The 17,222-nt window shown below is 38.7% G+C and overlaps 1 protein-coding gene across 2 annotated transcripts in view; it reads left to right on the top strand.

Moving 5' to 3' along the window:
* Window positions 1–17,222, top strand: part of WDR64 (WD repeat domain 64) — a 137,715-nt gene that overhangs the window by 78,054 nt on the left and 42,439 nt on the right. Inside the window, exons 13-16 of one of the 2 annotated variants that reach the window (XM_069545566.1) lie at window positions 1,690–1,813; window positions 4,068–4,243; window positions 12,106–12,274; window positions 14,148–14,158. In XM_069545566.1, coding sequence (XP_069401667.1) covers window positions 1,690–1,813; window positions 4,068–4,243; window positions 12,106–12,274; window positions 14,148–14,158 — 480 coding nt within the window. Of the gene's footprint in view, window positions 1–1,689; window positions 1,814–4,067; window positions 4,244–12,105; window positions 12,283–14,147; window positions 14,159–17,222 lie in introns of both variants that reach the window. The other variant, XM_069545565.1, reaches the window with a different exon arrangement.

Below are 17,222 nucleotides of genomic sequence, written 5' to 3'. Positions count from 1 at the left end.
TCCACAATTTTGTTTAATCCTCATACTAGTTCTCTGTGTGAGGTTCCATTTAAAGATGTGGAAATTAGGATTCAAAGATCAAGCAACTTGCCTCAGTTCATATAACTAGTACGCATCGTGGCTGGGATACGAACCCAGGTTTTTCTGAGGTGAATACCAATGTACTTTCCTCTGCAATCCTCAGGCCATGTCATTAATGTGTTCCCTAGAGGCCAGAGTTCTGGACCATCCTAACTGTATTTGTATTTATGACCACTGACTTCATCTAGCAGTGATGGCTGGAGGTGTTTGCCTGAAGTGTTTATCCTTTTATTTCATGCATGCTCTCCAAAAGGAGACATAGGGAGCAGCAGAAAGCATTTCTCAGAGACTCTTCAAATTCCCTCTCAACCTTTGACCTTCTGTGCTCATCTGCTGGAGATTTTCTCAGACCAAAATCTCCTAAGTTCATGTAATTATCAGTTATTTCTAATAATGCCCACAGAATAAGTAGAGGAAAGCTAAAACCTGGCTATCTTCATGAAATACTGACCTCTTAAAGGGAAAGTGTCTTCCTCGCACGGTGGGGAGGGGAAAAGAAGACATCTAGGTGAATTTTCAAACCTGACTGGTTGGAGACAGATCATACTTTAAGCCAGGAAATGGGTGGCCCCTGAGACCCCTTCCTGTAGTGGTCCTTAGTCCTCATTCTCCCTTTAGGACCTCATCTACACCCAGGGGAGCACACAGGTTAAGAGCATGGGCCTTAGGGCCAGCCTGACTTCATTCAGATCTTGGCTTTGCCACAGCTCAGTCAATGGCCCCTGTTATCTGGTCTCCAGACCAGTGATTACATCAGCTACATCTCCTCCCACTCTCCTTTCACTCTAGCTGCAACAACTGACTTTCAGTTTCCTGGAGGAACCCTGTACCTTCCCATCTCTGGCCCTTTGTTTATGCTGCCTCTGTTTCCAAATACCTCGAGTTCAAACTGTGTTGCCAGTTCAGTTTGTTTACTGGAAGTCTAATAGACACCTGAAGTTGGCAGATCCATGAAGAGGGAAAGATTCAGACCGAGACTGCAGGTTTCATGCTTCTACTGCATTTCTAAAGAGATAATGATGAGCTTGGACATGTTTCTAGGCTTTCTGATTATACCTAACCTTCTCTGAAGTCTCAGCCTCCCCTGCCTTTCCTCCCCTGTTCTCTCTGTTAAGAACTGGGCCCATGTCCCTAATCAGAACACTCCTTGGAAAGGTCAGTGAGCCCTTTCCTCAGGTTCTCTCAGATTTCACACTGCTAATTGTAGATTCTGTCCCATGATGTCTAGATAATTTGGATAAATGACAACAGAGAATACATTCAACTTTATTTCTTTGTCCGCTGACCTCCTGTTATATTTCTAGCCTGCTGCTAAGCTTGCCTCATGCTGAGAATAGCATCTGACTGCTTCCTAGATAGACAGGGGCTGCCTGGAACAGTTGTGGCTTGTCTCATCCCACCTATATATATATTACAGAAACACTCTGGGGTAGCACAGTGACTATTAGACTACATCTTTTGACCTTTCTTTGATTAAACCAACATTCATGGCAGAATGTTGGAAAAGGTGTTAGGTATGCCCTGTGCCAATTTTGAGGCTATTTTGAATATTATAAAATTGATGAAAACTGAAGGCCTTATGAAGTATTTTATTGTTCTTTTTTGTAGGTATGGGAACTCGAAACTGGCCTCCAAATATACCAGATTTTAGACCCTCATGGCTTCAATGTTGAACTGACTGCTGCAGCTACTGATGAAAGTGGATTTCTTTTTGCCACAGGAGCATATAACGGTCAGACCAATATCCAGAATATGGCCCCCTTGCTTTAGTGTCCCAGGAATTTATTCTAGGATCTCATCACAAGCTGTTTGGGTTAGAGGGGAAGTGTGAATCGAGCTGGAATATGTAAACATGCCAGTGAGACTGCTGTGACTGACTGAACAGTGCTAGGCTCTTCTCTAATGGGTATTAATGTCCTGATATTGATGTTAATCGTAACAGATATCTTACTTATATAGATGTGTATCAGTTTGCAAAGTCTTTCATATATACCATCTCAGTCCATTTTAAATGAGACTTACCTGTGTTGCACTGACTCATTCTGTCCCTCTAATTTTGAGTACCATCAGCTAATAGTTATTACTGGTGTTTAGTCGCTCAGTCATGTCCAACTCTTCTGTGATCCCAACCATGGACTGTAGCCCTCTAGGCTCCTCTGTCCATGGTATTTCCCAGGCAAGAATACTGGAGTGGATTGCCATGTCCTTCTTCAGTGGATCTTCCACTAGTGATTGAATCTATGTCTCCTGCATTAACAAGAGGATTCTTTACCACTGAGCCACCAGGGAAGCCCCATCAGCTGACACAGAAATTCTATTTAGTGCTTTTCATAATATTTTTACTGAAAATATTGGACCAGACAAAATATCCATCCAACTTTGCCATATCACATTTAGGATTCTACATTGGACTTGTTTATAAGATGCTTTTGAGCTGTGGTGTTGGAGAAGACTCTTGAGAGTCCCTTGGATGGCAAGGAGATCCAACCAGTCCATTCTGAAGGAGATCAGTCCTGGGTGTTCTTTGGAAGGAATGATGCTAAAGCTGAAACTCCAGTACTTTGGCCACCTCATGCAAAGAGTTGACTCGTTGGAAAAGACTCTGATGCTGGGAGGGATTGGGGGCAGGAGGAGAAGGGGACGACAGAGGATGAGATGGCTGGATGGCATCACTGACTCAATGGAAGTGAGTTTGAGTGAACTCCGGGAGCTGGTGATGGACAGGGAGGCCTGGCATGCTGCGATTCATGGGGTCACAAAGAGTCGGACACGACTGAGCGACTGAACTGAACTGAAAAGTCTAAGATGCTTAAGGGCGTGTGTCATGTCACCCCTGAGAGAATGTCACGCTCCATTTGGGCTGTGTCATTTGCTGCTGTGGAGAGCTCATAGAACTTGCTGGAACCAGCCTTCTCTTGTTTCACTTTACCTTATTCTGAACTCCCACAAGAGAGACAACATGACCTAGACAATACGACCCTCTGTATCACTATACACATATAGTGATTCCCCTCTCCAGGGAATCTTCCCAAGCCAGGGATCAAACCCAGCTCTCCCACATTGCAGGTGAATTCTTTACCAGCTGAGCCACAAGGGAAGCCTATATTTCTTCTAGGGATATACTTACTAGATAAATTCTTGTTTGTAAGCCAGTTGATGAATTGAGTATCTTCAGTAAAAGTCAGAGTTTTTAAAGTGTGAGCAGATAACAATATACATGAAATAAAATCTAGAATGCTGAGTTGATGGGGTGTGAATAAATGCAACCTGAGGTCACTCTAAAAATCCATGTTAGAAGATAGTTCTCTACACTGAGTAATGACTTAGAAATAGGCATTCAATAAGTATGCTATCATTTCACCTGGCCCTTTCATGAGGATCTCCTACATGAACCAGATTAATTAGAATGTATAATTTCAATGTAAGAAGAAACTTGTCAGACACCCTTTTTGCATTTCCTTTTTATGTAACTGACAACTCAAAACATTTTGTTTTCTACCTGCTGGAATTCTTTTCATCCTTTTATTACCCAGTAGGATCTAGTTCTAAAATATGTTAGCACCTTAGGAAATAACACTATTGGAGTGACCTTTTACTGTTAATAATCACTGTGGTATGATTTTAGATAGATAGATATTGGAGAGTATTTAGCAGACTGGAAAGCGTTGGGATAATAAAAGCAGAAAAGACCCAATGAAGACAGAAAACTCACACAGGAGAGTCTGAGAATTTCAAAGAATATGTTCACAAATTTCAAGACATTGCCTGGTCCTGTTCATTTTTTATCAGCCTGTGACAATGAAAGCATACAGAAATAGATTTTGTACACAGCAATGCTAGGGAGACTCGGGTGTCAATCTCAGTAGGGAATAAACTTAGGATAAATTGTTGCAGAAAGCTTTCAGTTAGATTGATTTTCTCTAAGATAAAAGCCATTCTTCCTAGAAATGATTTTTGCTTATAGGATCTTTTCTCTGTGTGTTCAGGAACAGTTAAAATCTGGGACTTTGGCAGTGGACAAGAGTTGAAGGTGTTACCAGAAGGGAAAGACTGGAAAGAGGAAGAGCACTGGCTGCACCGCCTGATTTTCCTGAAAGCTCAGGAGAAACACCAATACTTGCTCCTCTCTTTGGAGCGCAACGGAAAGATCAGAATGATCCAGGTTTGCAGTCCCACTTCCACATATTCTATGTCCTCTTCTTGGGAAAATCAGCTGAGCGTGGATAATCCCCATTTAACTCTTCTCTTGCCAGCCAGCGGAGGATAGTATTTCTCCACCAGCCTTCCTACGATGTTCCTAATTAACCTTGCCCATGTCCAAGCAAAGAGCAAAAAAGACTAGCTGGTCGACACTGCCCATCCAATGTTTGCTGAAGGGATTAGCCAGGATCCCTCTGGAGTAGATATCAAAAAGTTTAAATTTACATACAGCTACCACCTCTGACATGGTTTATATCCTCATTTGAGGATAACTCACTGGCAGAGCTGCTCCCCAGTAGGCTTTATGAAAGGGAGCAATGATTCCTCTCTGAACCATATAACCCATAATGCATTCAGGGATGTTCAAGTCACTTTTTCAGTTTGTCATCAAAACTGCTTTGTGTACTTAATGGTTAACATGGCAATCTGTTTAGGTATGTTTTGGAAGGATTGAAGTAGACTAAATTTGTTTTTCCTGAGTGTCTTTTACCACCTAAGTACACTAAAGCCTTCTTCATATTTAAAATGAAAACTAGATCATTTACCCTGGCTGTTGAGTGGATATTTCCCTGCCTAGAACTCAAGGATTCTTTGCCCTTATTCTTCCCCTTTTGAAGATAGGAGTGAAAAACCTCCTTAATTTAACTAATCTTTCTTTGCTGTCTGAGCAATCCAAAATGGCACTGTACTAGAAAGGAAGTTCTTCAGTGGAAAGAAATAGTTTTAAATTTCTTTTAAAAGATTTTCTTTGTAATTCTGCCATGAGGAGAATGTGGAATTCTCACTGATGGACACAATTTACTCAATATATAAAATGAAATACTGAGAAACGGGGTTAAAATTTGAATAACATAAAGACCAAAGGAAAAAGATTAATGTTCTTTTAGATAATTGAGACACAGTCAAGGAATCAACACAATTCTATTTAATTATGTATTAAGTAATTTGTAGCAAAGTGAAAACAAGTTGATAGCCAAGTCAATACATGACTAAATGAACGTTTAGTATGATTTTTTTTTGCTGAATTGACAAAATAAAGCAATAATTTAAGTATCATCTAAACATAGCCACATTCCTTCAGAAAACAGAACCTGCAAACAGCATTATCCTTGCAAACTGGGCATAGACACTTGTGGGTTTTCAGCCTGTGAAGGAAGAACCTAAAAGATGACACAAAGCAAAGAGGTCATTAGGAAACTGTAACTTTGGGCCTCCCTGATGGCTCAGACAGTAAAACGCCTGCTTACAATGCAGGAGACCTGGGTTCAATCCCTGGGTCAGAAAGAGCCCCTGGAGAAGGAAATGGCAACCCACTCCAGTATTCTTGCCTGGAAAATCCCATGGATGGAGGAGCCTGGTAGGCTACAGTCCATGGGGTCACAAAGTGTTGGACACGACTGAGTGACTTCAGAGGAGGAACTTTGGGCCTAAATAAAGTTTTGGCTAGAGATGGCACTAGTCTTTCTTATAGCTTACCATTTTTTTCAATGGATGGCCTTAGACTGAACATTCTTCTTCTTTATTTCCCATTTTTTTTTACCACCTGCTCCTGACACACACGTGCACACCCCTTGCCCCAGCTCATGCAGTCATTCATGTTGACAACTTTACTTTCATCAGAGCTTGGTCTATAAATCTACTCAATTTCTAGAGAGATGAAATAAAACTAAACTCATCTCTACCCTCTTATCCCTTGGAATATTTAATTGCCATAATGTTTAAAAAATAAAGAAGTAATACATACATCATGAGAAACGCTGGGCTGGAAGAAGCACAAGCTGGAATCAAGATTGCCAGGAGAAATATCAATAACTTGAGATATGCAGATGACACCACCCTTATGGCAGAAAGTGAAGAGGAACTAAAACGCCTCTTGATGAAAGTGAAAGAGGAGAGTGGAAAAGTTGGCTTAAAGCTCAACATTCAGAAAATGAAGATGATGGCATCTGGTCCCATCATTTCATGGGAAATAGATGGGGAAACAGTGGAAACAGTGTCAAACTTTATTTTTGGGGCTCCAAAATCACTGCAGATGGTGACTGCAGCCATGAAAGTAAAAGACGCTTACTCCTTGGAAGAAAAGTTATGACCAACCTAGATAGCGTATTCAAAAGCAGAGACATTACTTTGCCAACAAAGGTCCATCTAGCCAAGGCTATGGTTTTTCCAGTGGTCATGTATGGATGTGAGAGTTGGACTGTGAAGAAAGCTGAGCACCGAAGAATTGATGCTTTTGAACTGTGGTGTTGGAGAAGACTCTTGAGAGTCCCTTGGACTGTAAAGAGATCCAACCAGTCCATTCTGAAGGAGATCAGCCGTGGGATTTCTTTGGAAGGAATGATGCTGAATCTCCAATACTTTGGCCACCTCATGTGAAGAGTTGACTCACTGGAAAAGACTCTGATGCTGGGAGGGATTGGGGGCAGGAGGAGAAGGGGATGACAGAGGATGAGATGGCTGGATGGTATCATTGACTCGATGGACGTGAGTCTGAGTGAACTCCAGGAGTTGGTGATGGACAGGGAGGCCTGACGTGCTGCCATTCATGGGGTCGCAAAGAGTTGGACACAACTGAGCGACTGAACTGAACTGAACTGAACTGAAATTAAACAAGCTCACTTACTCCCTAAAAAAGTGGCACTGTAGAAAGGAACTTATTAGTAATATTTTCTCAAATGTGACAATGTATTAATTTCTCTGTTTTAAGTTGGTACAATCCCGACAGACAAAATCTGCTATTATAAACCCTCCTTTTTAAAAACTGCACAATGTAGCATGGTGCTGTTCCCGTGTCAGAATTGCTTTTAGATCTACTATAGCATTTTTGCCTTGATTATTTTAATTTTTTATGTCTCCAGAACTCTGTAGATTGAACTTGAGGACTGAAAACCTCTCTTATTCATATTTGTATTCTTGCTCTGCCCAGAGTAGGTGTTCACTAAGGATTGACAGAATGAAGAAATATAAGAAAGCCCTTGCAAGGTATACAACAGTAAATCTATGGGGCATTTTAGGTTATTTTATTAATGTTTGAGGGGGGAAATTTACAATAAGGATAATGTTGAAAACATTATTTTTATTATTTTGATTCCTTATTATTTGCTTACCACTTATTATCTGCCTATTCAAAGTAAAATATGGTTTGATTTACATACTTAATTTTTGGAATACTTTCATTTATTCACTCATTTTTTTTCAGTAACCATCTACCAAATGTTTACCATGAACCAGAGAGATATCTCCCATTTCACAATGAAACTTATAATTTAATAAGAAGGACTGATATTAACCCACCTGTTTTATGTGTTATGAATGCTTGCACAAAGTGCTATAGAAATTAATGATGGCAGGTAGTGCCTAGCCTAATCTGGGAGTCAGGGAAGACTGCTTTCGTCTGATTTCCAACTAAACTCAACACAATTCAAGGAATATTTTGTGTGCTCCCCATACGGTAGGTATTTTTCTAAATCCCAGGATTCTATATTAGATAACTACTCAGGACAGTCACTGAAAGCCATGAAACATTGTGGATAAAATATTTTCTAAATCTCCTGAAAGTGACATCGCTCAGTCATGTCTGACTCTTTGCGACCCCATGGACTGTAGCCCGCCAGGCTCCCCTGTCCATGGAATCTGCCAGGCAAGGATACTGGAGTGGGTTGCCATTTCCTTCTCCAGGGGATCTTCCCAACCCAGGGATTGAACCCGGATCTCCCACACTGCAGGCAGACTCTCTACCATCTGAGCCATCTCCTAGCTGGTTTTAAAGAGATGACAATATAGTAAGTAAATAGCAGACCAAAACTTTAGTGCCTGTTTGTGCTTAATCGCTCAGTAATGTCTGACTCTTTGTAGCCCCATGGACTGTAGCCTGCCAGGCTCCTCTGTCCATAGAATTTTCCAGGCAAGAATACTGGAGTGGGTTGCTGTTTCTTTCTCCATTCATGAGTTACAAGACCTTTTATTTGGTCTATATGTAACTTCACTGTCTTCAAGTGACAGTGCTGTCAATGAGCAATCCAAAACTGGTCCGAGTCTTCTTCCTTTGTAAGCAACTTATTCTTTTTGCAAATTTATAAGATGGTATATTTGTCCTTGAAGTTTAAAGTCTATGCCTATGTGTGTATCGTTTCTCATCAATTCCACAGGAAACTCAATCTGAAGTCCTAGGTATTTCTTCCAGCTCAGGGGATTTTCGTTGTATTATTATTTGTTTCTTAGATGTCTGTTTGGCATATGTTTCTTTTTCTAATTCAGAAACTCATATTATTTGCATATTCAGTTCAGTTGCACAGTCGTGTCTGACTCATTAGGTCTTCTAAATCTGTCCTCCAGATTTCTTATATTTTTCCTCTGTTTTTGTTTTGTTTTAGCTTTGCTAACTCTTGAAATATTTCTCTACTGCTAGGCTATTAGTTCAGGTCTCATACAGGCACTGTCTCCTTTAACTCATCAACCAAATTCTTAAACATGAAGATCATGTGTTGGTTTTTGTTTCTGCTTTGAACTCCCATGCTTTTGAACTGTGGTGTTGAAGAAGACCCTTGAGAGTCCCTTGGACTGCAAGGAGATCCAACCAGTCAATCCTAAAGGAAATAAGTCCTGAATATTCAGTGGAAGGACTGATGCTGAAGCTGAAACTCCAATACTTTGGCCACCTAATGCAAAGAACCAACTCATTGGAAAAAGACCCTGATGCTGGGAAAGATTGAAGGTGGGAGGAGAAGGGGACAACAGAGGATGAGATGGTTGGATGGCATCACTGACGCCATGGACATGAGTTTGAGTAGGCTCCGGGAGTTGATTATGGACAGGGAAGCCTGGCATGCTGCAGTCCATGGGGTCGCAAAGAGTTGGACACGACTGAACAACTGAACTGAAGTATTGTTCAGGTTTGCTCAAGTTATCGTACTTCCCAGAAGTTCATCTGCTCTGCATGTTTTGTCCATTCTTCTCTCTAGATTCTAGGCCCACTTAACTACAGTTTTTCTTCTCACTGGGCTTTGGCTACTAGAAAAATGCAAGAGGTGACAATCCCAAAGAGGGCTATACAGCCATGGTGTTCTTGAGGGTTGGGGTTCAGCATTCCCCACAGCAGTCCTCTGTTGGGATACCATCAGTAAGCTTTTCTGCTGCCCATTCTCTTCCCAATTTCAAAAGTATCAAAGGCTGTTACACACTTGTTCAGCTACTCCTCTACATCCTTGGAAGCAAGGAAAACTACGCATAAACCATAGCACACATTGCCCCCTCCACACACACCTCTGGGGATTTAAGGATACTTGTAGATGAAACATCATGCTCAAATCTCATCCTAGGAGTGTCTCTGAATAATGGTCACCCCATGTCCTTTCTTGGTAAAATGAAATATTAGTAACTCTAAATCAATCTTTTAAAAGATTTTTTAAAATTTAGTGTTCTGTGAATTCAGAAAGTCTGAGAGCTACTATCTGAAATGGTTCAGCTAAAAGCAGCTAAACTTATTAAAACCACTGTAACCAATTTATCTCATCAAGGGAGCCCACCACCCTAACCAAGCTATTGCTCAGTATATCCATATCTGATCACTATTTGGATATTGCTGAGATTCCTCCTAATCCCATGATGGTGCAAACACTAAAGAATCAACTAGTATATAGGAGTACCATTGGGTTACACTTTTGAATTAACATACGTATGAGATAACAGAGATGTTAGATCTACACCTAGAAACATAAAGTTTTTTAAAATAGGACTTTTAACTATGAACTAAGGAAAATAAGGCCCCATAAAGATATATACTTTGTCCTAGGTCTCACTAGGACTAAGACTAGAAACACAATGTCACCATGCCTAGAACCAATATTCTCATTTTACCACAGCTGCCTTTCAACCTACAAAGATCCCTGCTCTGCCAACAAAATAACCTTTACAGAGTAGCTTTTATTCCCATATAAAAGTGGAAAATTCTAAAACTAAAAGCATCTCACCAACAATAACCAACTAGAAAACAGAAAGAATGATGACAATAGCAAAAAAAAGCAAAGGTACCTAAAACAAATACAACAGTAACATACAAGGTTCTTGCGGTGAGGATCTTGATGGACATGAAGACAACCTGAATAAATGAGATATCACAAAGATATCTTCACTACAATCAAATTAAAAATAAACACCTGTCTTAGAAAACAAAGTAGAAAAATAAGTCACAGACTGTGAAAAGACAAATGCACTCCAGGTAAATAAGATTAGGAACCAGACTATCAAAATAAACGACACAAATCCAGAAGAAAAAGAAATAGCTCAACAGAAAATGGACAAAGAACAGATAAGAAAATCAGATGATTCAAAAATACATGAAAAATATGTTCAACTTACAAAATTAAGAAAATGTGAATAATGTGATTAATAAATTTAAAAAATTTTAATGTCCTATTTTAAAACTATCAGATAGCCAAAAATAATTTTTTAAAAATCAAATGAAACCAAGTTTTGACAAGAATGTTAAGAAAGAACTGGATGCACATATCTTACAATTTAATAATTCTATACCAGGCACATGCGCTAGAAAATATGCCATTTCTCCATAAAAACATGCAGTGAAAAATTCACAGCCTGAACATTCACCAGTAGGAGAATAGATAAGTAAATAGTAGTATATTCATACAATACTGCTGCCTAAAAATAAATGAACTAGCTGCTGCTGCTGCTGCTGCTGCTGCTGCTGCTGCTGCTGCTGCTGCTAAGTCGCTTCAGTCGTGTCTGACTCTGTGCAACCCCATAGATGGAAGCCTACCAGATTCCCCTGTCCCTGGGATTCTCCAGGCAAGAACACTGGGGTGGGTTGCCATTTCCTTCTCCAATGCATGAAAGTGAAAAGTGAAAAGGAAGTCGCTCAGTCATGTCCTACTCTTAGCGATGCCATGGACTGCAGCCTACCAGGGTCCTCAAAAATCCTCAAAATCCCTCAAAATCCATGGGATTTTCCAGGCAAGAGTACTGGAGTGGGGTGTCATTGCCTTCTCTAAAATGAACTAGAGTGCCATGTAATTACTTGTATAAATCTCAAAAATAAATTAAGTGAAACAAGCAAGGTGAGTATGAATCCATAAAGTTTGATATCATTTTATAAAAAGGTTAGAAGCCTGAAAGCAATATCATATCATGTAACATACATATGAAAAGTGTTAGTCACTAGGTCATGTCTGACACTTTGTGACCTCGTGGGCTGTAACCTCCCAGGTTCCTCTGTCCATGGGATTCTTCACCTACTGGAGTGGGTTGCCATTTCCTTCTCCAGGGGATATTCTTGACCCAGGGATCAAACATGGGTCTCTTGCATTGTAGGTGGATTCTTTACCATCTAAGTTGCCAGGGAAGCTATATATATGAATAAAACCTGAATATGGCATGTGGGTATAAACTTTGATGACTAACTTTATTCAGGTTACTAGTTACCTCGAGAAAGTAAATAAGAAAGAGGAATTATATTAGACGGGGGCAGGTAGAGCTTAAGATCTGATAAAGCTGAAAGTGGGAAAGTGAAGTTGCTCAGTCATGTCTGACTCTTTGATACCTCATAGACTGTAGCCTACCAGGCTCCTCTGTCCATGGGATTTTCCAGGCAATAGTACTGGAGTGGATTGCCATTTCCTTCTCCAGGAGATCTTCCCAACCCAGGGCTCGAACCCTGGTCTCCTGCATTGTAGACAGATGCTTTACTGTCTGAGCCACCAAAGCTGAGTGGCAAGTATATCACTGTATGTTCTGTTTTTCTCTATGCCATTAAAACAGCTCAAAATATTTAACTGAATTTTTCATGTACTCACTGAATTTCTATTAAAGGGTAAAGAAGATGATATTTACCTTGCGGTGATATGGGAGCTACCTGATGTTGTGCCTGTCCTACAAAATGGGAATCGTATTGTGCATCTAAGGGTGTCTACTAAAGAAAGAAGCATGGCTATTCCCTTCCCAGATGTAGAGTTGATAGTTGAGAAAAACTTTTCTCAGCGTGTTGGTGTAAGTTTCTTCTTGAATTTTTTTCCTTTATATTGTGAAAAACTACAAACATATACAAAAGCAGAGAAAATAATACAATGTATTTTCATGTACTGTTAGCCAGCTTCAAAAAGTATCTATTATGGCCAATTTTTTTCCTCATTATTTCTACCACTTCTCCATGACCACTGTCAATGGATGGATTATTTTGAAGCAAATCCTCAACATTGTGTAACTTTATCCCTAAATATTTCAGGATGTATCTCAAAATAGCAATGACTCAAAAATAGAACAATGGTACCAGGATTTTCTCAAATATTTTCTAAAATAATTTATAAGACATCTTTAATATAATCACATCACAGTTTTCAATTTTCCCAGATCTTCTCATATAATATATACTTCTTACAGTTTGTTTCAACCAGAATCCAATCAAGGTCCATTTGGTTGATGTCTCTTTAAAGCTGTAATTATCTTTCCCTATCTTTTTACCCCTTGTAATTCTTTTCTTGACGATACTGGACAATTGGTTTATCACTTTCCAGATTTTGCTGATTGCACCCTTGTGGTAAATTGAAGAGGTTCTTTTTTACTTTCTTTAATCTGGTAATTATATCTCGTGCATACAGCTTTGATTTAAAAAAAGACTCTATACTACATGGAGGTCACTATAGTACACGTGTCATTACCTCCATTAAAATTCACATAATGTTTTTTTTTTGGAGGGGATGTCAGCAGCCATTAATGATCACTACCTAGGTTTATTATTTCACTCAGAGTTGCCATTTTACCATTCTGATTAATTTGTTAGCTGGAATGTGTCTCTAAATAAAAACTATTATCAATTATTTAGTTATCCCGAGGTACAGTTCAGATAGGAAATCAAAATAACTGACTGTTTTCTTACATTTATCAGTTTTCAAAGTAATAAATTGGTTTTCTAGCATCTTACAAAAGTGTTCAGTGGATCTTATTTGTTCAGTATCATTATCAGATAACAAATTTAAATATTCTTGATGTGTTTCCATCTACTGCATTATTGATTAATTCTCAAATTGTCCCATCTCAAGCTAGTTGGACACTTCAGGTTTCTGAGTTCTTTTGATATGACCCTAGTAGTTCTGGATAAGTTTCAGGTATGACAAGTTTTTAGATTAAATATGTTTATGTACATGCATCATTTGTCTATTCTTTGTTTATATTTCTATCTAGATTTTTCTTTTTTCTAATATATTAAAAAGCTCTTTATATATTAGGAATATAAGAATACACACATATATGTATAAATAATTAGGAATATTAATTAGGAATACCAGTCCTCTGTGAGAGAAGTTTCAAATATTTTTTCCCATTTTCTTATTTGTGTTTTCACTTTGTGTATGGTCATTTTTCCCATGGCAATGTTAATTTCTGAGCAGCTTTGTGTAGATGAAGTTTCAACAGTTTATTAGAAACTACTCTTGGAAATAATCACAAGTATTCTTTCAGCTCCACTCAGGAGCATTTCATGTTTTCATCTATCTAAAAATAGCTAGGTTGTTTTAACATCTCCTAGATTTTGACAAGAAGGGTAAGTTTGGGGTCATATCAAGAGGTCACAAAATTGTTGTTCACATTTTCTGTCTAATTATTATTTCACCATGTTTACATTATATGATTTTAACTAGATTTTCCAATACCAGTTAATAAAATTTCAACTTTTTGTTTTCAGCTTTTATTTTGTAAGCTTCTTATATTGCTCTGGTGATATCACTTATTGATATCTGGTTAATTTTTTCTTGCTGTCCTAAATATTGTTTGAAAAATCTAAATAAGGAAAATATATCATCAGACTATTTCTGTTACAGGATATTCTCTGATTTTCAAAATTGTAAGTAAATTGAAAGAAACCAATATTGTTTTCCACACACAGATAAAAAGAGGTATCTCCTGACAAGTCCTTAGTAGTAGATCCTTAGAGTTACAGAACCAGGGTCCTTAACTCCCTAATTTAGGATCCTTGAATTCTCAGTCCATGGATGGACTTGCAGGGGTGTAAAAAGTCTTTGTAATTATAAAATCTCTTTCCTGAAGAGTGTATGGTTCATAAGTATTTCTTTCTCAACATTTCATTATGAAAAATTTCACAAATATAGAACTGGCAGCTTTATAAAATGAGTACCTATAAAACCCTCCACTTAAAATTTACTCTTACAAACATTTTGTAATATTTGCTTCATTGCATATGTAGTTACATATTCATCCCCTACATACCCTTCAATCCACCTTGTTTTTAAAATATATTTCAAAGTAAGATGATGATATCAGTACATATCATCCCCTAAATACTTCAGTATATGTATCTTTAACTAGAATTCACTATTTACATTTTTTTAGTAAAATTTATAAATAATAAAATGCACAGAATTCAAGTGTGCTATTCAATGAATTTGAATAGGAATATATTCAAAACACAATCCAAACCCCATCAAGATAAAACACACTTTCATACTCTTGCCAATCAATATTTGCCCTTCACTCAAGACAACTACTGTTCTAATTTTTTTTAGATTTGTTTTTACTTCTTCTAGAATGCTATGTAAGTTGAATCACACAGTAATACTTAAATATTCTTTAGTAGGTTTTTGAGACTTTTATATGTCACTGCATGTATTTTTAATGAGCACCTACTATGTATCCTGTCCTAGGGGTCATTAACTTACTGAGCTCACTGGGCAGGATGTGGGTCTCATGCCACCATTGTTTTATTGCTTTAGGGCATCTGTATAGTCAAAGCTATAGTTTTTCCAGTAGTCATGTACAGATGTGAGAGCTGGATCATAAAGAAGGCTGAGCGCCGAAGAACTGATGCCTTTGAATAGTGGTGCTGGAGAAGACTCTTGCGAGTCCCTTAGACTGCAAGATCAAACCAGTTGACCTGAAAGGAAATCAACCCTGAATATTCACTGGAAGGACTGTTGCTGAAGCAGAAGATCTAATACTCTGGCCATCTGACGTGAAGAGCCGACTCACTGAAAAAGACCCTGATGCTGGGAAAGATTGAAGGCAAAAGGAGAAGGGGGCGGTAGAGGATGAGATGGTTAGATAGCATCACCAACTGACATGAATCTGAGTAAACTCTGGGAGATAGTGGAGGAGAGAGGAGCCTGGTGTGCTGCAGTCCATGGGGTCACAAAGAGTCAGACATGACTTAGCAAATGAACAACAAAAAATGACTGATAAACTGAAAGACATGCTATCTTTCCCCAGAACTCTCAAAACAAAACTCTAATGGAAAATCTGATGACTTCATCCAGATCAACAGGAATTAACTTTATGGGATCAGATGAACGGATAAACATGGTTTATAATTTTATGACTTTTTGGACAATATACTAGTTTTAATCTTTGTTTTCCAAAAGAGGTTTCCTCTTATGCTATAACTTACAACAAAGTTAATAAAGTAGAGCTTTGTAAACAAAGATGTAATCGTTGTTTTAATCTGTTCTTCATTTCCAAATGTGTTTTGTGTCTCCATGCCGCCCTAGGACTTTGTTAATATTACTAGCTGTATTACTTATATCCTGTCTATTTTATAAGGTTGTTGTCTCTTACTGTACCCAGGGTATAACTAGACCCTGTGACAAAACTAATGATGGTAAACATTTTGAGGAAATAGATCACATTTATGACTCATAAAATAATTCTAATAGTGTGATTCTTGGAGAAGGCAATGGCATCCCACTCCAGTACTCTTGCCTGGAAAATCCCATGGATGGAGGAGCCTGGTAGGCTGCAGTCCACGGGGTTGCTAAGAGTCAGAAACGACTGAGCAACTTCACTTTCACTTTTTACCTTCATGCATTGGAGAAGGAAATGGGAACCCACTCCAGTGTTCTTGCCTGGAGAATCCCAGGGATGGGGGAGCCTGGTGGGCTGCCATCTATGGGGTCGCACAGAGTCGGACACGACTGAAGCGACTTAGCAGCAGTGTGATTCTAGGTACGGAAAGAAGCAATAAGCTGAAAACATTTCCTGGATCATAATGGACTAGTAAGACAGAGGATCCAGAGAATCTTTAGCTATCAACAGAACCTAATCCAGAAATTAACATCCAAAGTGGAAAATCAACAAAAACTTTTGCCAGATCTAAGAAGAACGTCCCAGCACCATGGGACAAAAATTGGTCATGAAATGTCTCAAATTTTGGACCAAGATGAAGAACTGAGAAATAAAATATTGTCTGCCATATCAGTAAAAAAAGATATCACAGTCCTCAGTGATTGTAGCCAATTCTGATGGTGAGCTGGTAAGTCCTGAGGGAGCTCAGGAAGGAAACAAAGAATACTTACCATCTAGCAGCCATCAGACTGATGCAGCCACTTCTGATGGCGAGCCCTGAGGAAACTCGGGATGTGAAAACAGGATACTGGCTCCAGATAGCTGAGGTGCATATCAAAGGCATGGAGAGAGCTCAGACTCCTGCATCTTCTCATACACAGAAAAGTGTTAAATTCCTTAAACTGAGTTTTCTTTTATTAACAGTAATGTTTTGTGTCCTTTGTTGGATAATTCCTATATATCCTAGCTTCCTCCTCACCTCCTTGGAGCAGTTTTTCCAGGATTACTTAACATGCTATCTCCTGGGCTTAAAGTCCTTAGGATGTCGGTCAAATAAAACATAAACTCTCAAAAAAAAATTGTACATAATAACAATTTATCTGAATTAACAGTTATCTAAACAGTTTATCTGAATGCTTGAATTGTATTAAAATTTTCTCTGGGTTTACTGACATTCTGTTTAACTATATATCCCAAGAACCTAACATAGTAGGTACCAAAAAGTACTTGAGGCAAGACAACTGAAACATATCAAATAGCATTGGTAAAAGAAAGTCCCTGGTGATATTTAGAAAAAGCTTTCATAGAGTGGCATGGAGCAGAAGCTAGGCCATGGGTGAAAGGAAGGTCAGTAAGTTAGA

Source organism: Ovis canadensis, chromosome 12 (assembly GCF_042477335.2).
Source record: "Ovis canadensis isolate MfBH-ARS-UI-01 breed Bighorn chromosome 12, ARS-UI_OviCan_v2, whole genome shotgun sequence".
Taxonomy (NCBI): domain Eukaryota; kingdom Metazoa; phylum Chordata; class Mammalia; order Artiodactyla; family Bovidae; genus Ovis; species Ovis canadensis.
The sequence above is the reverse complement of the archived record's forward strand: the minus strand, read 5'-3'. Positions and strand labels throughout refer to the sequence as shown.